The following is a 24,879-nucleotide window of genomic DNA, read 5'->3' as shown; positions in this document are numbered from 1 at the left end:
GGTTGAAATAAAGAATTATTTTGAAACATTGAAAGGACTTTCAAGTCGTAAAGCTAGCAGGACTATATTACAATGGTTTAATGGCTTCTTTTCCTTAAATTGTATCCGTTTTTACTTCAAATATTATTTACACAATTATAAGGGGTGTTTTTTAATCTGTAATTTTTAAATATTGTTTACAATCTATGCATAATGGCCTAAAAAACTGACAACTAAACAACTAAAAGATCAAGATATTGTGAGTGGTTATTATTTTATATAAAAAAAATTGACTAGATTTTGAGAATGGGCAGTGGGCTATATGTCATATAGGTTAAGATCCTAAGCATCACAGTACATGCAAGCCATATTTATTTCACTGGCACTATAGCGCTTATAGGCAATGAGTTTTATAACATACAATTATTTTATGTGATGAAATGTTTTAAAATGAAGTTTATTATTTTAATACAAGAACTTATCAAACCATTCAAGTGACCAAGAAAAGCTTTGTGTAAAATGATCGTATCGTTATTAACCAGTTCATTGTATGCTTTATTATGTGCTTTTAGAGTGAAAGAAATGGGTGTGTTACGCTAAGGCAACATAGAAGGGGCTTTACTACAGTATCAGCCCACTATTCTGTATTTGCTCTAATTAGATTTTTATATCCGCAAATAACTCTTATTTATATTCTTTTACCAATAAAGTGTAGTGGTAGATGTAAAAAAATGTATAAACTAGCATACACAGGAAGTAATTTATAATTAATTTTTGAAAGTGCTTCCTATCATTGTAGTCCAACCAGAACCTGCTCCATATAGGAATACCTGCGCAGAAAATCCCAGTGAACTACATTTCCCAGAGTGCATCGCGCTAGCAGGCTCAGTCCTCGCGACAAAGATGGCGGCTCCTTTAACACTGCTGCTAATAGTGGCTGTTACAATAAGAGCTGTTTTGTTCCGATCCACTTTGGCAGAAATAATTTCGGAGAGGGTTGAGGTGGTGTCGCCATTGAATGCGTGGAAACGAGGTTTGTTTGCGCAGTTAAATCTGCACGGGTTTGCTGTATAGTAGTGTTTTGTGTGGTAGCCCCAATGCTGAGCTGTCAAGTAAAGGCATGCATTGGAGACACTGATAGTGAATGATGTTTTTAATCGTTCATTTAACATTTAATTGCGTAGTGAGTTGATTATCAGGTTAATTATTATTTAAATGATCTTACTGTTAACTGATCAAAAATATATTAACATTGACTGTGCAAATTTTGACTTTAGCCTGCACACACACCCTAGTCTGCACATATTAATGTCAGTGATTACTTATATTACCGTAGGAAAACTCTTAACCTTTTTTGTATATGTAAACATCTATATAATCAATGATAGTCTATATAATCAATGATGTATTCAAATAGTATAACAAAATATGTAACCTGAAGACCTCAGTGAAATTGATTTTGGGGTGTTGTTTCAATACTGACCGTCATGGAAATCATTTGACATTTAGACAGTTCATAAATAAAATCAAGATCATCCTTTTTGCTTTTATAAGCTGTCTTTAAAATAATTGTTTTATTTAAAATAGTTTGTAACATAAATAATGTGGTGAACTATCTGTTAAAACAGTTGTGGAGGGTCTTGCCTTGTTGGATCTGGGGGTCTCGCCTTACTCGGGAGATGTGTTTCACGAAGTACGTACACTTTAGGATATATGATTGATTATGTCATTATTTGTTGTGTACTTGATGTAAGTGTTTCATTATCTTATTCTTCTTCCAGACTCCCCTTATCATATATCTCTTTCATTTTGTGGTCGACTATGCAGAGATCGTTTTCATTGTAAGTACTTTGTTGTTATTTGTAATTTGTAGTATCTTCTGTTTTTTAAATCATTACGAGCCAGGTTCGAAAAGATTTATTTTTATTTATTATGAATTTAGTGCAAAATAGGTCAGTGATTGAATGCAATTTTGTATGAAAGACATCACTGGCAAAATAATTTTGATGCGTAACCAAATGGTAAACCAGCAGAAATTGTGTTTGAGTTAAAATTTCAAACCTATTCATGGGTGAATGACGTGATGTTAATTATTTTGTGTCCGTATGGTTCAATTAAATGTAAAAAGGTTACAATTTCAAAATAAATTTGCAGATTACTTGCACACTCCAAAAAAATGATTTTCAAGAAAAAATTCTTAGTATTTTTGTCTTGTTTTCAGTAATAATATCTATAAATTCTTAAATTAAGATGCTTTTTCTTGATGAGCAAAACGACCCAAGAAAATAAGTCTAGTCTTTAGACCAAAAATATCAAATTTAAGGGATTTTGTGCATAAAACAAGCCAAAAAACCCCATTTACAGATTTTTTTGCTTGTTTTATGCACAAAATCACTTAAATTTGATTTTTTTGGTCTAAAAACTAGACTTAGTTTCATGGGTTGTTTTGCTCATCAAGAAAAAGCATCTTAATTTAAGAATTTATAGATAATTTTACTGAGTTTACTGAAAACAAGACAACATTTTTTTTCTTTAAAATCATTTTTTGCAGTGCAACATTCTCTTTTTTTGAGTCTAAAATTTCTTTTTTTATTTCATTTTAAAAGAATATTTGGGGGATACGTGCAAAAAATCAATTGGTGTAACTAGTACTTTTTTAATATAACCATCTAGTTTTGTGTAATATGATTTTTTTACATACATTTTTCATAATTTCTCAAAGATTATTTAGAAACAGAGCTGTTTTCAGCATATGTCAGGACAAATATTACAAAAACGCATTAAAATGCACATTCAGAAATAACTAATAAAATTACATTTTAAAGTGCTTTTTATGATTATGTTTGCAATGCCATCAAGGTGAATAAAATATTTAATATTTCTCATTCTTTGGCGCAATTGGCGGTTACACCATTTGACATTTTCCGGTCCATTCAGTCTTAACTTTCATAAAAATGGTGCAAACGTATTTTTTATTACATAAAAAAAATATACACTATGTGCATTGAAATATACCAGATATCTGATCACTTTTTGAATTTCTCATCTTGCCGAACCGTTTTTGTGACTCTCGAATGTAAATTATTATTATATCACCAGATAGCAGATTGTATAACAGCAGTGGCTCTATATCTGTCAATCCAGACTTATAATAAGAATGTGGTAAGTTTCTTTAATTTTTTTGATTAAATTCGGGTTTTTTTGGGGGGGGGTGATATCATGATATTCTTAAAGAAGTTCTTGGACTTTAAATGTAATTTACATTTGTATATTTTAAAATATCTTTGGATTGTCTAACACAACTGAATAAAAGTATTATGTAGAATGTACATATACAACATTTCTGTGCCAATACGATATTCGATTACTTAGAATGACATCTAGAGATAAAGAATAGTTTTGCTTTTGACTCTTTGTTTTAAAACTATTGTGTCATACAAACTACAATTCTGTTCTCATTGTGAACCAATTCAAAACAATCACGCAGGATGAGTTTTGATGCATTCCTTTTAATTGCCAGCATATAATCTACCCTGATGATTGTCTGTTTTAAACAATCGGACGATGTCCAATAGTGGAAATGAATGCATTTATCTGCTGATAGCAATTATGGGCTGATATATAAGTGCATCCCCAATATTATCTGATACTATGATTGTAATGGTACCATCACAGTGCATACATCACAACCTAAGGGCTCAGTCACACCAAAAGCGCTTTAAACGCTTGCAAACGCAAGGCGCGACGCACTGCCTTTTTTAAAAAAGAGCAGTGCAGCGCGGCTTTTCATATTGCTAAGCAACCACCGAGTCAGCTGTCTTGTCAAACAAATATTAAAGCGTGAGCGCTCTTTTGTTGTTAACTGTCATATTAGCAGAAACTTTAAAAAGAGGGCGCTTGCTCTGACCTTGTTTGAGGATAAGAGGAGCACAAACACGCAGGAGAGAGTGAGCGAGTGGAGTCCGGTTCTTCAAAGCAACTGTAAACTTCCCTCGCCACAACGTAAGGCCCGCCTCTCCCCTCATTCGATTGGACAATGGAAGACGCGACTGACGTCAGGCGCTCCTTCGCTCTCAGCGCTCCTTCAAAAACGCGTGCGCGGCAGGCGGCAGAAAACCGCAAGGCGCTCGGCGCGCATAAACAGCGCGCAAACGCGCCCTGCCCATAGAATATCATTCAAAAAAGGCGCCTGCAACTGCCATAAACGCTTTTGGTGTGACTGAGCCCTAAGAGTTGAATTGTGCACTTATTTTATTTTTCTGCATACCATATAGTTTAGAAAACAGAAGTACGCATTGGAATCAGATCGGTATCCACATGACTGCTTGGAGCTTCTACGCTCGCCCAAAGAGATGTTCTACATCCCTCTCAAGGTTGCCATGTTGTAAGTTCAGATGACAATATAGACCTGCTTATTTATTTAACAAAACAAACTTTTGTAGGCTGCAAAACTAAGACATAAATTTTCAGGTTTAATGCATTGTTTGTCTTTTTTAGTTATCTGTTGAACCCCTTCACTATCCTGTCTTGTGTGGCGAAGTCAACATGCGGACTAAACAATGCCGTTATTGCGCTCTTCATTCTCTGTACATTAAAAGGTGAGCATTCTTGTTGTGCGTTTGTAACAGTAATGGTGTTAAATTAATCTTGGTTTGTGTCCCAATTCTGTTTCTTCTACTATACATAAATGCTAAAGTACTGTAGTGTCTTGCTAATTTCAACCCGGCGCAATTATCATTTTCACGTTTAGCGCCACGTTGTTAAAATAGCAAATGCATTTGCCCCCAATTTTGCACCCATGGGCGTTCTGGTCTGAAAATGAGGTGTGTTCAGGTGCTTTGTTGGCCCATACGCCATTGACCAACAAAAACCTGGTCTAAAGTCGAAAGTCAATGGGGCAATATTGTTTTTGTTATTTAATGAGCCCGTTAGAAATATGCCCCTATAAATGGGATGGATGTGTTATTTGCCAAGAATTATTGCCATTTTTAAAGACCAAAAACAGCTTACCTAATCATGGTGATATGTTGTTACGGCTTCCAATAAGCTGTAACGTTGGGGAATGTAGAAGGTATTTAACGCGTGATTAAAAGGTCCATGCAATCGGGAATAAGATTAAAGTCTTTATTGCTTCATCCAAACATTCTTTAAGAACAGCCATTTATAATCCATATCTTCAAAAACGCCATATCAACAAAGACAAACAATGCAACTTATCTCCCCCGCACGCTACCAGTTGTCACGGTAAAAAACCGTATGCTTCCTCCCCAACTACACACCTGTCAGTCATTAGACTTGTGCTTAATTATATAGCTCACCAAGTGCCATCTAGTGGACATCAACAAAATGGCTCCTACACACCGGCCCCTTAATTAATTATGGAAGCATGACATAATAATTACAAAACATACATAAAGGAGACATTATAATTGTGAATATGCAAAGCATTTTAGTTTCAAATTGATGACCTTTTGCAAAAAAGCATATGGCTACACACCATTCAAATTAGTCATTAGAATCTAAAAGAAGACACAGCTTTCTTATAGGTCTTTCTAGAACACTGCTCTTGGTTTTAATCTTTACTGTGCGCACAAGTCCCTTTTCATCTGGAAAAGTTTCCAGTACTCTGCCAAGCGGCCATGAACCACGTGGGGCAGCTTGGTCCAGTAGAAGTACAATGTCCCCAGGCTTAAGACTTGGTCTTTCCTTTGTCCACTTTTGACGCCCTTGTAGAAGAGGTAGATACTCACGCAGCCATCTTTTCCAAAAAAGATCAGCTATATATTGTACCTGCTTCCATCTTCTTTTTACGTACATGTCTGCCTTTTCAAACAGACCAGGTGGTAAAGCAGGCTTACCTTTCATGAGTAGAAGATGGTTTGGAGTTAAAGCTTCAAGATCGTTGGGGTCGTCAGATAACTTTGTAATAGGACGGTCATTTAAAATAGATTCCACTTCACACAGAATAGTATGGAAGGATTCATCATCCAAAGTCTGCTGGCGAAGTACAGAACATAGAATATTCCTGACCATACGAATAATGCGCTCCCATGCGCCTCCAAAATGGGATCCTGATGGTGGATTGAAATTCCACTGAACTCCTGCTTGAAGTAATTCCTTTTCAATTTGGTGAACATTCCATGCAGAGATAGCTTCCCTTAGTTCTCTGTTGGCACCAATAAAATTAGTCCCATTGTCTGATCCGATGTGTACAACTTGACCTCTTCGAGAAATGAATCTCCTTAAAGCATTTATACATCCATCAGTGTCCAGTGAATAAGCCACCTCGAGGTGCACTGCTCTACTTGCCATACATGTAAAGATGACTCCGTAGCGTTTTACATTAGTACGACCTCTTTTGACTTCGATGGGGCCAAAATAATCTACTCCAACATTTGTGAATGGTGGATGATCAGGAGTTATTCGTTCAAGGGGAAGATCTGCCATCTTCTGCTCATTTGCCACTCCTCTGTAACGCTTGCAGACTACACATTTAGAAATTACCTTTCTTGCAGCCGCATTAGCATTTGTAATCCAGTAGTTTTGTCTCAGTTTAGACAGCATATGATTTCTCCCACAATGACCTAGTTGTTCATGAAGATGACGAAGTAGAAGACGTGAAATGTGCTGATCTTTGTGTAGTATGATGGGATGTTTAGTTTGAACAGGCATAGCTGCCTTACGGAGTCTCCCTCCAACTCGTAGGATGTCATTATCCAGAACAGGGTCTAACCTGTATAGACTGCTCCCTTTTCTGACTCCACTTGATCCACATTTTAATGCTTCAATCTCATCTTGGAATTCTTGTTGTTGACTAAAACAAACAATAGCCATTTCAGCTTCTAAGAGATCTTCCAATGACAATGACTGTTTATCCAGAGTTGTTTTGAACATGTTCATTTGTGCATTCATGGAGGATTTAGAAGTGCCAAGTGCAGTGCCATTTGTTGCCAATAACTCCTTCCTTTTGAGACATAACTTCCTTAATAGCTTCTTCAACTTAAGAATCCAAGCAATTGCAACTTTAAGTCTCTTCCAGTCTGAAAAATAAGAGATGAACTGGCTAGTGGCATTTTCTTTGTCCTGCAGGATGACAGCATTTACCTTAAGATCTTGTTTGACTTCTGGATCATCTGATGGAATTATGCTTTCCTCTGTGGGAGACATCTGATAGTCGTCTGTTCTCCAAAGAAAACTGGGACCCTCAATCCATCTTTTGCAGTGTATGAAGGTGTTGATCTGCATTCCACGAGAAGCATCATCTGCAGGATTTTCCTTTGTGGAAACATATCTCCATTGCTGAAGCAGTGTTCTTCCTCTTACATATGACACTCTATTAGCAACAAAAGTCTTAAAACGTTTATCCTCATTCTTGATGTACTTGAGCACAGTCATGCTATCGGTCCAAAAGACAGAGTTGTCTAACTGAATCTTTAACTCCTTCTTCAACATTTCATCTACCTTAACAGCAAGCACAGCAGCTGTTAATTCCAGACGGGGAATGGTCACTTGCTTGAGGGGTGCTACCCTGGCTTTACCAAGCATAAATGACACATGCACTTTATCTCTGTTCTTCATTTTGAGGTAAGTAACTGTGCCATATCCCTTCTCACAGGCATCTGAAAAATGATGTAAGCAAGCGTCAGTTATCTCTCCAAAATCTGGAGGCTTGAAACATCGATTGACTTGAAAGTGTGCCATCTTGTTCAATTCAGAAATCCAATGGGTCCACTGACTCTGAAGTGCCGGAGGAATTTCTTCATCCCAACTCAACCTCTGCCTACACATCTCCTGTAGAAGTAGTTTGGCAGGCAATGTTAAAGGAGCAATAAATCCCATAGGATCATATACTGAGCTTACAACTGACAAGATTCCCCTTCTTGTACATTGTTGGGATTTCAACTGCATCTTGAATTGAAATGTATCAATTTCTGCATCCCACTGAAGACCCAAAGTTCTTTCCACTGGTAATTTGTCTCGGTCAAGATCCAAGCACCGAATGTCTTTGCTTCGGTGTTCTTCTGGAATTGATTGCAACACTTTACGATCATTACTGATCCATTTAGTCAGGCAGAAACCACCCTTCTGACATAAGGCAATAAGATCCTTTATCAAAACAATAGCTTCACCCTCAGAAGATATGCTCTTTAAACAATCATCCACATAGAAACAATTAAAGACCGTTTCAACTACTTCAGATGGGAAAAATGATTGATTATCTTCAGCAGTTCGCCTTAATGCAAAACAAGCACAGCTTGGAGAAGACACAGCTCCAAATGGATGAACTATCATCCTGTAAGAAGCGAGTTCTTGATTTAGGTTTCCGTCAGACCACCACAGAAATCGAAGGAAATCTACATCTTCTTCTGCCACCCTGACCTGGTGAAACATAGCTTGAATGTCAGCCATCAAAGCTATGGGTTCCTGTCTAAATCGTAGCAAAACTCCTAGGAGTGAATTTGTAAAGTTGGGACCTTGCAATAGTTGATTATTCAATGATGTTCCTTTGAATGTTGCCCCACAATCAAATACCACTCTTAGGGTTCCTTTCTTTGAATGAAATACTCCATGGTGAGGAACATACCAGACTTTTCCATCATCACGATTCAACTGGTCTGGTGGCACCATTTCTGCATAACCTTTCTCCAGAACATCATCAATGAACTTTGTGTATTCTTCATGAAGTTTTTCATTCCTTTCCAACTTCCTCTTCAAACCATAACAGCGCTGTTTGGCAACACACAAATTGTCAGGTAACTTGACATCATTACGAAATGGTAGCTTCAAACTATAGTGACCATGCTGTAATTTGACAGAGTCCTTCATTATTTTCATAAACTGTAGATCTTCTCTAGACATCTCATTCTTATCCACAAGATTTTCACTGAAGTCCTGGTTATACTGATTGTGAAGCAAGTGCTCAAGCTTTCCGATTGAAATCCTGTTGACTGTAACAGAGGGTGAACCAATTTCATCCCCACAGTCATTACTCCTTTCAGAAAATCCACTGATTACCCATCCTACTAGGGTTCTAAAAGCATATGGTCCATTACCATGGCTATTAATTATCTCCCAAGGTTCCATTACTTGAGATGCATTAGCTCCAATCAGTAAATCAACATCAGCTTCAATGTGTGGTATTTTCACTCTGTCCAGATATGGCCAATTGGATAACTCCTTTTGAGTTACAATATTGTCAGAATTGACAGGCATTTCCTTCTGTGTGTATACTTCAGGAAGGGCAAAGAAATTATTACTGCCTATACCACTTATCTCCAAGCCTGTCACAGCATTACAAGACACAGATTGCTCTTGACCCATAGTGCGCAGAAAAATGTTAACCTTTTTTCCTCTGATGTTCAGGTCATTCATCAGCTTCTCAGAACAAAATGTGGCTGAACTCCCTGGGTCCAAGAATGCATATGTTTGAATCAATTTGTCACCTTTGACTGATTTCACTTGAACTGGAACGATTGGCATTAAACATTTATCGTTACCGGCCCCTGTTTGTCCACAAGTTTGAGCAGAAACTTGGTTGCTCCTCCTTTCAGCATCTTCTTTAGATTGATTTACAGCTGGTGCCTTCTGATGTATATGTAAAACTGTAGGATGCATTTGCTCACACACTTCACAAACAAGGCGGTTTTCACATTCCTTACTTACATGTCCTGACATCAAACAACCAAAACAAATGCCTTTTGCTTTCAAGAATTGAATCCTTTCTCGTTGTGACTTCTTCTTTAAAGCATAACACCTTTCAAGGACATGATTTCCCAGACAGAACAAGCAAGTTCTCTTAGCATTCGTCTTAGGTACAAATTGATTTCCCTGTTGCTGTACATTTTTAGTTGGAATTTGAGCAACAACATTTGCAGCAAAGCTGTTTCCCCTTGGTGTCTTAGTAGCAGGTGTCTTCACTACAGACTGATGTTTATCCTGAATGCATCCAAATATAGGATCAGACACCATTTTTACTTGACGTTCAGTGAACTCTACAATATCAGAGAATTTGGCTCTACAGTTCTTCAACTCCATTATTTCACATGCCCTTTCTCTCCACCGTTCTCTCAATTTGAAAGGTAGTTTCATAACCACAGTTTTCATGTTACTTGGCATGTTTAGCTCTTGCATATATGAGACATCATCAATAATGTTGCAACATGCACGTAGAAATAATGAATATGCATTTAAACCTTGTGCATCTTCAGCTCTGATGGATGGCCATCCCAATGCTTTCTCCATATAAGCAGTAGCTACCTTATATTCATCGCCAAATTGCTCCTTCAAAAGGCGTTTTGCTAATGAGTAACCTGTTTCCGGAGCTAAATGTTGGCAACTACGAACCAGTTCTTTTGGTTGTCCTGTGGTGAACTGTTCAAGAAAATATAAACAATCTCTTTCATTGGAAGTCTTTCCTTCCACTCCATGTTCAAATGCTCTTATAAAAGAAACATAATGAAGAGGATTACCATCAAAGATTGGGATCTCTCTCTTAGGAAGAGTATTAGGTTGAACTTGGTGTACCAAATATTCAGTCAACTCTTCCTGTTTCTTCAGAATTTCATACAGAGGTTGATTTTGTAATATCAAATGACTTGTAGCCTGAGCTGTTGCCATGTTGCTGCTTGATGGTTGTGCAGAATGATGAATGCCATGTTGTTGAAAGACATTGTGTTGTTGCTGAGTATTGATTCCTTGCTGTTGCTGCATTAATGTTGACTGAGATGGTGGTAATGTAACACTGCAGATAACTCCAGCTGTATTTGTTGGCATTTGACTTACTGGCACATATTCAGTAGCTTGTGGATTTAGCACATTTGGTCGTGTTGAATGAATAATTCCACATTCAGTTGCATTCCTTGAAGTTTGATCCTTTGCTCTCCATCTCCCTTTTGAGTGTGAGCTAGCAGAATGTGAACATTTGCTATGACCATCAACTGTACTCAGAACAGCAATTTTTGCATTTGAGGCAGCAATCTCAGCATCTAATTCCAGTTGTTCAATTCTTTTCCTTAGATCCTCCTGTTGTGCTTCAATAGCATGTTTGGCTCTTAAAGCAGCAGCACGTGCCACAAGTGCAGCTTTTTCTGCTTCTGCCTGCACTCTGGCTGATACAGTAGAAGAGCTGCTTTTTGAACTGTGCTTACTACAAGCAGTGACAACCTTTGACACATTTGATACACTGTCTTCTGGAGCAACATCATCATCATTGTTTACATCTATAACCCCTTGAGATGTTTTCTGACACAATACAGATTTAGAAAACCATACATTTACATATTCAATAAATTCATTGATTGCAATCATTTTTGCTTTAAACCATACCTCATGTTTTTCACTTTCATCATCAGGTAACAAAATCAACAAAGACTCATGTGCTTCACGTGCCTGTAAACATACCTCTTTAAAGCTTTCAAAAACATTTCGTACTTCAGACTCATATTCTTTGTCATCATGCATTAACCTTTTCATTGTCTCTATTATTCTGTGTGCTTTGTTCAATTTAGCCTTTCTCAGACTTTGCAATGAATCAAGTCTTTCAGCCAAAGCTTTTGGAGTTAACTTAATTGTCCTTTTTTGCATTTCAGGCTCGTTTTCATTAGAACACTTGTTTGTTAAAGCGGATTCCACCGCGTTCGAACACTGTTCATCCATCTTTACAAAGTACACAAAACATTCATAACAAGAAATATGAAAAGTCAATTTGCCACCAATGCATTGGAATTACGCGTATATTTTGTGTGCACACCAAGTAAATTGTCATTATGTTGCAACAATTTAGGTACCTTTTTAATCCAACGCAAATCGACTGTCCCTCTGTTGTAGCGATCTTCCCGATGACTTGAATCCAAAAGGAACAGCAAACTTTATCCACAATGTTGCACACAATCACGTATCCACGAACAGCTGACTTGTTTGCAATAAATCCGTAGCATTGAAAATGTTCCAGGCTCCGTTTCAATGAAGTGGCGTCTTCGTGATCACAAATCATGAGAAGCGGGTTTTTACTTAATGTTACGGCTTCCAATAAGCTGTAACGTTGGGGAATGTAGAAGGTATTTAACGCGTGATTAAAAGGTCCATGCAATCGGGAATAAGATTAAAGTCTTTATTGCTTCATCCAAACATTCTTTAAGAACAGCCATTTATAATCCATATCTTCAAAAACGCCATATCAACAAAGACAAACAATGCAACTTATCTCCCACGCACGCTACCAGTTGTCACGGTAAAAAACCGTATGCTTCCTCCCCAACTACACACCTGTCAGTCATTAGACTTGTGCTTAATTATATAGCTCACCAAGTGCCATCTAGTGGACATCAACAAAATGGCTCCTACATATGTAATATTTATACTATGTCATAACTACGTACATTCCAGAACCTAGCGTTTTCTAGGCCTGGTGTCAATAACAATTGATATTTCAATAACAAGGACGTTTTCAGTTCCAATTTTTTCCTTGATTCACCGCTCCTTTAAAGTAGATCCAAATTTCACTTTTTAGATTTTACTCTGTTGTTTTAGATAGCATATGTTAACTGTACTGTATGTTGCTTTTTTCAGGTAGTGTCTTGTTGAGCGGGATATTTTTAGCGTTGGCCACATATCAGTCTATCTATCCTCTGACCCTGTTTGCTCCGGCTCTGCTGTTTTTCCTGCAGGTGGGTCTGGAGCACATTTACAGATGCTTCACATTAGCAATCTATTATTATGGCATGTATAGTCTGCGTCTTTACAGTAGCGTGTTTTAAAACTAAATATTCAATATACCGTATTTTTCGGACTATAAGCCGCGTTTTTTCATAACTTGGCAGGTGCTGCGTCTTATAGTCAGGTGCGTCTTGTAAGTCAGTATGAATTAATTTTGACAATTATGAGACAAGAGACATCATTATCGTCTACAGCCACAAGAGTCCGCTATATGCTGCTTCTGTATTTATGTAATTTAATGGATTCAGTGATGCAGAATGACAAATCTGCGAACTTCACGCTAGTTGGCTTGTTCGGTTAGTTTAGACTATTTAACCTTCCAGGTAAGTTCTGTATGCTATGGTTTATCGTTTAAATAACTGATAATATTACTTTAACGTACAGACATCTATTCAGCCTGCTGTTCTGTCTGCTATTGTTTAGTTGAATAACTTGCCTTTCCAGATGAAATGTCTGTTTTTCAGTTTGGATTTTGTGAAATAATTGTTGCGACGTCACGTATAGTCCACTGAGCCTTATATATGTTATTTCGTCTTAATGACGCATTTTTAAATGATGCGGCTTATACTCCGGTGCGGCTTATAGTCCGGAAAATACGGTAAAAATGCATTTAAATATGCCAGAGGCTACAAAGCAAGACACAATTGGAAAAGAAGTCATGCCAAAAAATAAATGACAGATGCATTATCCGAAGAGTTTATATTTTAGTCATTTAAATTTTCCATTCAGCCATATTCCATAATCTTATGTCGGATTGCACGGAATGCTGGAGCACTTCTTGGGCCATAGCTAGAAAAACAGTCCAACAACACATTAATGTATCTTTTTTTTTTTTTGATGCAGGCCAGATTCTGAAAACACCATGACTTTCTTGTGTCATATATGTCTCTGTCTGTCTGTCTGTCTTTCAGAGGTTGTATATCCCGGTGAACCTGCAGAGAAGCAGCTTTTGGTTCTTCACGTTGCAGTATGTCTTCGTATATGTGGGCAGCTTGGTGGTCATCACTGGACTCTCGTTTTTTCTTCTGGGCTCTTGGGATTTCATCCCTTCTGTTTATGGATTCATGTCAGTCTACAGTCGTATCATGTTTCCTGTTTTGACAGAAGTTTTATTGCTCAGTTTTATAACACATAAAGGTTAAATGGTTGTTTTGTGGTTGTTCAGTGGTCGTATCTTATCATTACACTGTTTTTAGATGATAACGTGTGTGTGTGTTTTCCACAGTCTGTCTGTTCCAGATCTTACTCCAAACATCGGACTCTTCTGGTATTTCTTCGCAGAGATGTTCGAACACTTCCGTCTCTTTTTCATCTGCGTCTTCCAGATCAACGTCTTTTTCTACACCATTCCTCTTTCCATTAAACTCAAGTAAGTCCTTCATACAGTTAAAAGTATGAAGTAGCATTTGTTGAGGAAGAGATCATATGGGTGATTCTCACGAAAACTTGGTTTTAAAAATGTCAAGCATGAAAATGTAGAAATTGCTTAAATTTACTTTTTTTCCCACAAGACATTGAAAAACAAAGTCTGGAGTAAATGGGAACATTAATTTAAAAACTTTTACTTATCATTTAACACTTTTTGTAACATAATTTAAAAAAATTTGTCCTAAAAAATCTCATTACCGCAACAGTCAGAAAACATCAACACTGACATATTTTCAAAATTACATGACAACCCTGAAAGAACATAATTGGGAGATTCTGCACATGCATTTAAAATCAAAGTATTATGCTTCTATTTATTAAATTAACATTTAATAAGCATCTGTTGCGGTAATGATAATCAAAATGTCGTGTAAGCATTCTGACAAGACAATATTTCAAATTAACTGTAAAAAAATGATCTTACCTGGTAGCCATCTTGAAGTAACTGGTCCATATGCTTGGTCACTCAAAATTAAACTTTATTAAAATTCTGTATGTGTGCTTAAACTGTTCTCAAAAAGTGTTGCGGAGGATGAGAACATCAGGCATGGACACATCATTTTCCTAATTTTTCTTCATTAATATTATACATGAATATTCAGTTAATATTTTTTCTGTCATCTAAAGTAGTCTAGCCGGACACATTGCGGTAATGAGAATTTCAGCAGAAAATGAGATAAAATTTACAATTATAAATTCTTATGTTGAAATCACACATTGTGCAAGCTAGAACACAGTATTGTGTTAATTCTGATGCTTTTTAATGTTACTATATTACACATTTTAAAGCTAAAATCATTAGTGCCGTGGTGTTTCAATGGTTTCGTGAGAATCACCTATATTGGTCATTGGTCATTATTGAAAAAGATTATTCACCATGAAAGAGTTTGCACATAATTTTGCAATATCACACTTACTACATGTCTTCCCCTAAAGGATTAGCCAATTCTTAAAAAAAAATTTACTCACCACCATGTCATCCAAAATGTTGATGTCTTTCTTTGTTCAGTCAAGAAAAAAATATGTTTTTGAGGAAAACATTCCAGGATTTTTCTCATTTTAATGGACTTAAATGGACACTTAACAGTTAAATGCAGTTTAAAATTGCAGTTTCAACGGAGTTTCAAAGGACTCCAAATGATCCCAAACGAGGCATAAGGGTCTTATCTAGCTAAACGATTGTTATTTTTGGGAAGAAAAATAAAAATATGCACTTTTAAACCACAACTTCTCGTCTTGCACAACCTGGAGATGTTGCCTGGTACTCACGCTATTCATAGCACCGACATCCTGCTGTCATTATCATTTATCTCCTAACTACTCTCTTCGATATATCTCTTTGGTTTAAATGTGGTAGATGTACATAAAATAAAATATGTCTGGTTATTGTATTTTTCATCCATGTAACCTTTATAAAAACTTCTAACTTAACTCATATAAGTTTAAAAAATGGTAAAGACAAATAAATGGTCAGTAATAAATAAAAATAGTATAATAATAATAAAATAATTGGATTAATCCTTATTAACGTTACAAATGTCATTTAGTCAAGACGGGAAAATTATGATTTTCTTCGTCTGTGGTTTGATTAGCATTAAAAGCAGCATCAGGTTTATACTCTAAAAATTCTGGGTGTACTGTCACTTTAAATGCACGGATCCAATATATTGTTGCACATGCATTTTATTTCTCAACTGCTTATATTTAATGTGTAAAAGACTTTTACTACTATAATCAGGGCATTTTGAAATAATTTTGTTTTAAAATGTCCTCTCAAGTGCAAGATAACAAACTCCGTTGGAATTTGCGAGCTGTCTTTGCTATTTGCTTGAACTAGCAAGCTGTCTGAAGCCTTGATATGCAGATCGCGCTTTAGAGGTGCGCGCAAAAAAGCTTCTCAAACAATGCACGAGTAAAGTATTAAAATATAAAATATTTCAATTGTTCAATCGGGCCAGTGACTATTGCATCGCTGTAACAAAAGTCCAGCAACGTTGGTACGCAAAAGCACCTTTTAGAGCAGTGTCGGGTGTGCATTTTTTATTTTAAAGGAGCAATTCACCCGTAGAAACATTAATCTTTATTAAAAGTGCGTCATATTTGTAGTTGAAATGTAACATACATTTCGAATTTGGAATTTGACTGAGAAAAGGGGTGTTTGTAGTCTCACCCCCTCAACAAAGATATTGGACTTCCTGCTTTCAATGATACAAAATTATGATTTTTACATCATTGAAAGAAGGAAGTGCAACACTGAAATCTGTATTTCTCCTCTCTCAGCGGCAACTGAGGAAATGATGCAAGACCATTCAAAAACATGACTGGGGTTCTAACTATACAAAGCTTTATGCAAACGGATGAAGTTTCCCTTTAATGCTCACTAGTAATGTGCACACCTGGTCTTTGTGTCAGTGTATTGTTTAAAATGGTCCGCAAGTGTGAGTTTCACATATGTAACGCATGACATTTTGATGTGATTACGTAATACGTAAGGTCACGCTGGCGTGTCACAAGGCTAATGCAAGACGAGAAGTTCTGGTTTAAAACTAGATATTTAGAATTTTTGGGGGCAAAAATGACGATCGTTTCACAAGATAAGACCATTATGCATTGGTTGGGATCGTTTAGAGCCATTTGAAGCTCCATTGAAACTACAATCTTAAACCGGATTGAACCCTCAAATTGTTGCGGTCCATTATAGTCCATATATGGAGAAAAATCCTGGAATGTTTTTCTTAAAAACTTAATTTATTTTTGAGTGAACAAAGTAAGACATAAACATATTGGATGACATTGGGGGGGGGGGGAATTATCAGGATTTTTTTAATGAAAGTTTATTTCCATATTGGACTGATGTTACTCTAGCTCAGTGCTTCTCAATTATCTTCTGTCATGCCCCCCCTAGGAAGAAGTAAACATTTCGCACCCCCCCAAATCTCCGCCGCAACTGTAAATAGTATAATTTATCTATAAAATGACACATCTGCAAAACATTGTATCCTTATTAACATTAAAGAAAACACAAAAAAAAGAAATATTGATCAACTTACAGCAAAGAATAACTTTATTAACATTATTTTTTAGTCTGTAACAGAAAAGACTTAAAATGCATCAATTTGCCTGAAAAAAATCAATCCTTATCAGCGTGATTGGGGTGTAATGTCTTTAAGTGACAGTGCAAAAAAATCTCTTCCTGAAAAAGTATTTTTCCCCAGGGTCTCGCGCGCCCCCCCGGTGTCGCTTCGAGCCCCCCCTGGGGGTCCCGCCCCACTATTTGAGAAGCACTGCTCTAGCTCAATAGGCTTTATGCCCAGCTGCACTACTTCCTGAACTTCAGCCAGCTCCTTGTTTCCTGTCTGCCATTATTGGACAAACTGATTAATCCAGGTGTGTCTGATTATTGTTGTTGTGACTACTGAGGTCAGGCACACCTGGATTAATCAGTGTGTTTGTGACTACTGAGGTCGGACACACCTGGATTGGTCAGTTTGTCCGGTGGTGGCAGACAGGAGGCGGGGAGCTGGCTGGGGTTCAGGAAGTGGTGCAGCTGGGCATAAAGCCTATTGGTAAAGCATTGAGGTAGCAGCTTGAAGGTCACGGGTTTGATTCCAATATATCTACCTTGAATGCACTGTAAGTTGCTTTAGATAAAGTGTCTGCCAAAGATGTAAATGACTGCTAAATATATACTGAAATGTACATTTTATATAAAATAAACAACAGCTGGTTTAGATTCAGGTACGAGGACTTTCCTGTTGAGGCATGAAACTCATTTGAATATATTTGTCTATATACAGGGAACATCCAGTGTTCCTCATCTTCATGCAGATTGCCGTCATCTCCATCCTTAAGTCGTACCCAACAGTTGGAGATGTCGCTCTCTACATGGCATTTCTGCCAGCCTGGAATCACCTTTATAGATGTGAGTATCTCCTTATGTATCTGATGTAAAGATCTCATGGCTTTGACAAGCACACTTTCTGTTTCCTGATTCATTTGTTATTCAAAGCCAAAGCAAATAACCTTAATTCAAGTCACAGCTTGGCGTTTGTTAAATGGTATCCGGTGGTATTAAGGAAATACTTTATATAGAAGTTCATAAATTACAAGTCTACAAATTTTAGGATGTTTAATCACGCATTTTCTCCACATATATTGATTATCTATAAAACATTTAATTTTTTTCTCAGTTTTAAGAAACATCTTTCTGGTGTCATGCGTGTTATTGGCGTGCTCCGCTCTGTTTCCTGTACTTTGGCATCTTTGGATCTACGCTGGCTCTGCCAACTCCAACTTTTACTACGCCATCACCTTGCTCTTCAATGTTGGACAGGTACAGCTTGACATTTGACCTGGAACAGGTTCATGATTGATTTTGCTGTATGTACAGTGCTTCACATATTTATAGAACAGCACCGAATGTGAGGTTGCCTTAAAACTAACAGGATTGGTGATTGCCAAAATTATTTCATTTGTTTATGTTTCTGTAATGGTTAATCCAGCACCATGTGTTAGATCTTTAGTCACACTAGTATTTCTAATGCTAAAATATAATTATTGTTCAGGGTTTCCCGCAGCACTTTGCAGTTCGGGTGGCCCACCTAAGCTGGGAAACCCTACTGCCTTAACTAAGTAGTTAAAAAAAATTGCTGCACAAAAAGCTGACAAGTTCATCTTGGAGAATAGCGCGGACGCGCTTCACACCGCGAGCGGGCACACGGGCCACACGGCCGAAATGGTCCGTCAACTGTCTGGAGGATAGCCATAAGATAAGATAATGTAATTAATAGTGGGAAATAATCAGTTTTTACAATCTTCGCACTATCTATCATCGTTCGCCAGACGTTCTACAACATCTGCTTCAGTTTGTGTTTATTAACCCTTTAGTTTCATTTCATCACGCAGCTATTCGCTTTAGAGGTATCTGTTAAAAACATTTAATTTATTAATAATCTAGTATGTGTTCATTTTCTGTCATAGTTTCTTCAAAATTAAGTTTTATTTGCGTGTTTAAGTAAAAATATTTTCATTTTCATCATGACGCGTGCGCCCCGCCCCTTTGATTGTCACGGCTCCGGCTCCAAAACACCCGCCCAACCCTACCACCTTAACTATCAAATTTTCTGCAGGAACCATGTTATTATCAAAAAATTTACTGTTTTACAAGCAAGCCAGGAAAAATAGTAAAGCACTTGATAATTTTTTTTTAATTCAGATGCCCAATTACAGTATTTACTTGCTGCCCCTAAAGATATGCATTGTGTTACTTTTAGAAGGATCTCTTGACAAAAAATGCAATATAATATAAATAACTATATTATCAGTAGTGCATAAAGACCTTACAAAATGTGAAAATCGCCTTTAAAGTTGTCCTAATGAAGTCTATAGTAATATGCACTAACCTAAAGGATTATTAGGAACACCTGTTCATTTTTTCATTAATGCAATTATCTAATCAACCAAGGTATGCAGCAAAGCATTTGTGAAGCCACAAGACCCCACCGTGTACCACTCATCTCCACTACAAATAGGAAAAAAGGCTACAATTTGCACAAGCTCACCAAAATTGGAAGTTGAAAAATGGAAAAATGTTGCCTGGTCTGATGAGTCTCGATTTCTGTTGAGACATTCAGATGGTAGAGTCAGAATTTGGCGTAAACAGAATGAGAACATGGATCCATCATGCCTTGTTACCACTGTGCAGGCTGGTGGTGGTGTAATGATGTTGGGGATGTTTTCTTGGCACACTTTAGGCCCCTTAGTACCAATTGGGCATCGTTTAAATGCCACAGCCTACCTGAGCATTGTTTCTGACCATGTCCATCCCTTGTGACCATCCTCTGATGGCTACTTCCAGCAAGATAATGCACCATGTCACAACGCTCGAATCATTTCAAATTAGTTTCTTGAACATGACAATGAGTTCACTGTACTAAAATGGCCCCCACAGTCACCAGATCTCAACCCTATAGAGCATCTTTGGGATGTGGTGGAACGGGAGCTTCGTGCGCTGGATGTGCATCCCACAAATCTCCATCAAATGCAAGATGCTATCCTATCAATATGGGCCAACATGTCTAAATAATGCTTTCAGCAGTTCTGAAGGCGAAAGTGGGTCAAACACAGTATTAGTATGGTGTTCCTAATAATCCTTTAGGTGATTGCTAATGATAAATATATTTTTTATATATTTGCGGTAGGAAATGTACAAAATATCTTTATGGAACGTGATCTTAAATAAAAAAAATTTATAATTTTTGACCCATATAAAATGTATTCTTGGTTATAGCTGCAAATATACCAGTGTGACTTAAGACTGATTTTATGGTCCAGGGTCACATATTTGCTTGATAAAATCTTAGCTTTAAATGATAAGACGGCTTGTTTGCCTTTGATATTGTTTTTACAGCTACCTGACTCACCAACCGCAAGCGGAAAAATCGATGCAGGAACACGGTCTTATTATTTATTAACTGAAGTATTAGTTTCAGCCAAACAGTCACGTATTGAGTTCACGCTTTATCTCCGAGACACCTGATATCTCATTCACAATTCTTCCTTTCTGTGAAGACCTGTAATTTTGCGTGACGTATAATTTACTTATTTACTGTACACACAAAGGCTAAGAAAGTCAGGTCAAGCAGGTACAAGCATGTGGTTTATCTTACACCTTTTTCAATACGGTTCATGGATCATGAAGTCACAACCCATGTAGTTTGTGTGTTCTCTAGTGTATGATATCTACTAAGAAATTCATGAAGATAACATGAACTAATGTGTTTGTTTTGGTTTGTGCACACCCACAGATCTTACTGGTGTCAGACTACTTCTATGCGTACCTGCGTCGAGAACATCACATGACTCATGGCCTCTACCTGAAGAAAAAGGACGGCACTGAAGCCACACTGGTGTTAAAATGACCTTCAGTCACCGTACTGAGAGATCTCACCGTCTGCCTCACACTCCCATGTTCCTAATTTCTCTTCTTATTTTATTTATTTTTCATTCGCACTACTTATTTCCCCACTTCTATTCGATCCCAATTTTATTTGCACATCGGAGAGTTTTACCTCATGTTTGGATATGGGCGCTTCCACTCGGACCAAAGCTGAAAGAGACTTCATTTGAGATGAGCGTCTACAATGTTTCAGCACCTATGAATGACAGAAAGGATGTGCCATGGTGTATTTTCACATTACTTTTATTTTGTTCGATTTAAGGATGCTTTAGTCGTCTATAAAAGTCCTAATTCAAACAGTAAGGTTGTTTGGTACATGTGCAGTTTGCAGTCGCGGTCAACAGAGGGCATAACATGAATGTGCAATGCCAACTCGGACTGTATAAGGACCTTCGGTTTATTAAACCGTCCAATAGGAAGAGATTATATACTCTCAATACTCTTTCATACGGTTACTGCTTGACTCATTAACAGATTTCACAGTTTTGCTTTTTTGCCTCTCGGACAAAGAGTCAAAGGGATACCTCAGCCAAATATCAAAATTACCACATGATTTACGCAATCTGAGATGCATATGTCCACCATCTTTTAGACAAGCACATTTGGAGGTATTTTGGTAAATGTCTCTGCTTTTCCAAGCTTATAATAAGAGAGGGCAGGGATCGGGAAATAACCCAAAAAAAGCGCATTCATCCTTTACAGAAGTGGTCCACACGGCTCCAAGTGGTTCATAGATGTGTTGTGCGGGTAACCGATGCGATATTGTCCATCTAACTATAAAAACTATAGTGGCTGGCTTTGCTGTCTTGGCGATTTATGAGTCACTGCACTGTAAAAAAAGACTTCCCAAAAAAGTGCATTCATCCTTTACAGAAGTAATCCACAAGCTGCAAAGGGTTGGTAAAGATCTTTTGCGAGTAATCGGTGCGATTTTGTAAGAAAAATATTTATAGACTTTAGTAACTAAACTTTATAGACTTTAGTAACTAGCTTCAAGTAACGGCACCATCTTGGACTCGCGCGAGAGATTTAGCGTAGCGAGCGTTCGTTCGTTGCCATGAGTAATTTATACGCACTGTAAAAATACTTTGCTGCCTTAAAATTTTTTGTTAAATCTACTCAGATTTACATGTCATGTCAGATAGTATAGTTGAGAAAAGTCAACTTAATTTTATAAGTTATAACAACTCATCTCTTGTCAAGATAAATAATAGTAAGTTGAAATGACTTGTAAATCCGAGTTGATTCAACAAAAAATTTTAAGGCAGCAAAGTATTTTTTTTACAGTGCAGTGACTCATAAATCGCCAAGATAGCAAAGCTAGTTACTAGTTTTTATAGTTAGATGGACAATATCGCATCGATTACCCACGGAATACATTTGTTGACCCCTTGGAGCCGTGTGGATTGCTTCTGTGAAGGATGAATGCGCTTTTTTGGGGGTTTAAAGTCAGAAGTTGTTCCCTGATCTCTGTTTTTCACCATTATACACTTGGAAAAGCAGGGCCATTTACTAAAACAACTCTCGGTTCTTTGTATGTATCTCTGATTGCTTGAGGGTGAGCAAATCATGGGTTAATTTTTATATTTGGCTGGAGTATCGCTTTAAGTTTGTAATAAATGTGAGAAATTTGGGGTTGATACATTGTTTTTTTTTTTTTTTTTATATGAAAGAACTGTGATTTGATATATTGCCACTGGTTAAACTGGGTGTTTTAATATTCGTTTACATTTAGTGCATATTTACATACTCCCAAGAACGCACTGTTCCTACTTCAGAACGCTGTGTTATTGAAGCATCATGTCATTCATTTCACAGTTGTTATTATTATAACCGTGTTTCTTTATACTGCCTGAAAGATGGAATTTTCCATTGTCTGTATCGCTTCCAGAATTTTCCTTTGCTCGAATAATCCGCCCTTTGTCCAGGGAAGGAGATGTAAACATCTCTCCTTTTTTTTTTAAGATTATGAGTTCAGCTGTTCCAAAGTCTAATGTGTGGAAGTTATCGCTAATCTCACAAAGGATGTAGATACACAAGGTTTACAAACAAATGCTCGTCCCTTTATGGCCTTTTTGTTCCTCATTACATTTACATGCAGTGTTTTGTATCTATATGTTGACTTGATAATATTAAAAAGCTAATTTCCATTTTTACATAACAAGCAAATTTGTCGTCAGTATTGTGCTGTGCAGTGACCGACAAACATTGGAATAATATAATAAAGTATATTTACTAAAGCTACTGACCTCGATAACATCACGAAATTAGGGTAGAAATATTCAAGAACATAGTGACTTTGTACTGAAAGATAATAAGATATACTGAAAGGTACTGAAAGTCCATGCCTTTGCTTTTTGTGATCCATTTTTGACAATAGTTGAGGTACATTGTGGTAATGTTTTCACTGTTGCGAATTGAATACATTTTAGATGAATACGTTTTGTATGAACACGTTCAGTACAAACTGTACATGTGATGAATGAGAAATGTTATAAAGTGGATGGCATGAATAAAGGGCTTATATCAGAGATTGAACTGCAGGAATTTGATTCTCTTCTCTTTTTTAAGTTAGTAAGAAAACTTCAATGCTTTCCAGGATTTTTTCTCTCTTTTGAATGACATTTTAGACATGTAAAAAACTCATTACATCTGTTTCATACTGGTCCTCTTCCCCTTTTTAAACCGAGAGACGGGTTTGGCTGTTTTGGTTGTCATAGCACTGATTTTGAATGATTTGTAAATTATTTGATGATGAAAAAGCCAATAAAGAATATTTCTAAATTGTCTTTGTTTTCAGTTAAAACATGCATTGATCATTGTTTTGATACACGGTCACTGAAAAAAGAGAAAAGTTGGAAAAACTTAAATATTTATTTATGCTTAAAGGGTAGTTTTTCCAACATAAAATTTTTACCTAAAGGGTTACCATTTGAATTTTTTTCACTTTAACAGTGTTTTGTAAACGTGCCGAGTTATTTGGGTGTAGTCCGAAAAAGTCTTATGATTTGTTTTCTTTCTGGAAAAATGGAGTTATGTTCGTTGTTCATGTAGAAACAAGAAGTATGATTTGTTATGTCAGCAGGTATTGTGTGTCATAGTTCAGGTAGGCTAAATACCATTGATGATATCAGATCTTTCTGAGGAAAGCTTGCATGCATTGATGTGGATCTGTACAACAGATCAGTTGTCAATGACTACCATAAACTTCCTTGAAAGGCTTGTTAGTTTACGTGACAGGTTTGATCAAGTTTAGGATTTTCATTGATGAAAGTTGACATGCCCCACCTGCTTCTGTTAATCAAGTGTGAAATGAAGGAATTTAACTGATATTTAGTGATTGCGCAAATTTATATGCAAAAGGGCATTTGCCAATTGTTGTTTTTTAATGAAAATACAATATTACACTCTAAAAACAAACGGTGCTAAATGGCACTAAAAGTGGTTCACTTGCTCGTAGTCATATGGGAACAATTTTAAGTGCTATAGCACCTGTGTAGAACCATATTGTGCCATATAGAACCATTTCTGGTGCTGTGGTGGTGCTGTGTCGCCCCCGGATGGTTCTTCGTACATTCACCTAAAGGATTATTAGGAACACCTGTTCAATTTCTCATTAATGCAATGGTGTAATGGTGTGGGGGATGTTTTCTTGGCGCACTTTAGGCCACTTAGTGCCAATTGGGCATCGTGGGCGTGAGGCGGATGGGCTACAACAGCAGAAGACCCCACCGGGTACCACTCATCTCCACTACAAATAGGAAAAAGAAGCTACAATTTGCACGAGGTCACCAAAACTG

General features: G+C 37.0%; 1 protein-coding gene across 1 annotated transcript; it reads left to right on the top strand.

Annotated features, from left to right (window-relative positions):
- Window positions 1–850: 850 nt before the first annotated feature.
- Window positions 851–21,378, top strand: pigu (phosphatidylinositol glycan anchor biosynthesis, class U). Its single transcript, XM_055212215.2, has 12 exons — window positions 851–1,012; window positions 1,608–1,672; window positions 1,761–1,820; window positions 3,079–3,141; window positions 4,254–4,363; window positions 4,477–4,577; window positions 12,547–12,644; window positions 13,605–13,759; window positions 13,919–14,062; window positions 17,919–18,043; window positions 18,312–18,454; window positions 20,928–21,378. Exons 1-12 carry the CDS (start codon window positions 883–885, stop codon window positions 21,039–21,041), a joined length of 1,308 nt encoding a protein of 435 aa, XP_055068190.1. The 5' UTR covers window positions 851–882; the 3' UTR covers window positions 21,042–21,378.
- The last annotated feature ends 3,501 nt before the right edge of the window (window positions 21,379–24,879 follow it).

Source organism: Misgurnus anguillicaudatus, chromosome 8, assembly GCF_027580225.2.
Source record: "Misgurnus anguillicaudatus chromosome 8, ASM2758022v2, whole genome shotgun sequence".
Taxonomy (NCBI): Eukaryota; Metazoa; Chordata; class Actinopteri; order Cypriniformes; family Cobitidae; genus Misgurnus; species Misgurnus anguillicaudatus.
This window is presented reverse-complemented; position numbering and strand designations above follow the sequence as displayed.

Bases quoted from the DNA above. Each gene is read 5' to 3' on its own strand.
- pigu (XM_055212215.2), top strand. From the start codon at position 883: ATGGCGGCTCCTTTAACACTGCTGCTAATAGTGGCTGTTACAATAAGA. The intron at 4,364-4,476 runs GTAAGTTCAGAT...TGTCTTTTTTAG, and splicing joins CCTCTCAAGGTTGCCATGTT to TTATCTGTTGAACCCCTTCA. The intron at 4,578-12,546 runs GTGAGCATTCTT...TGCTTTTTTCAG, and splicing joins CATTCTCTGTACATTAAAAG to GTAGTGTCTTGTTGAGCGGG.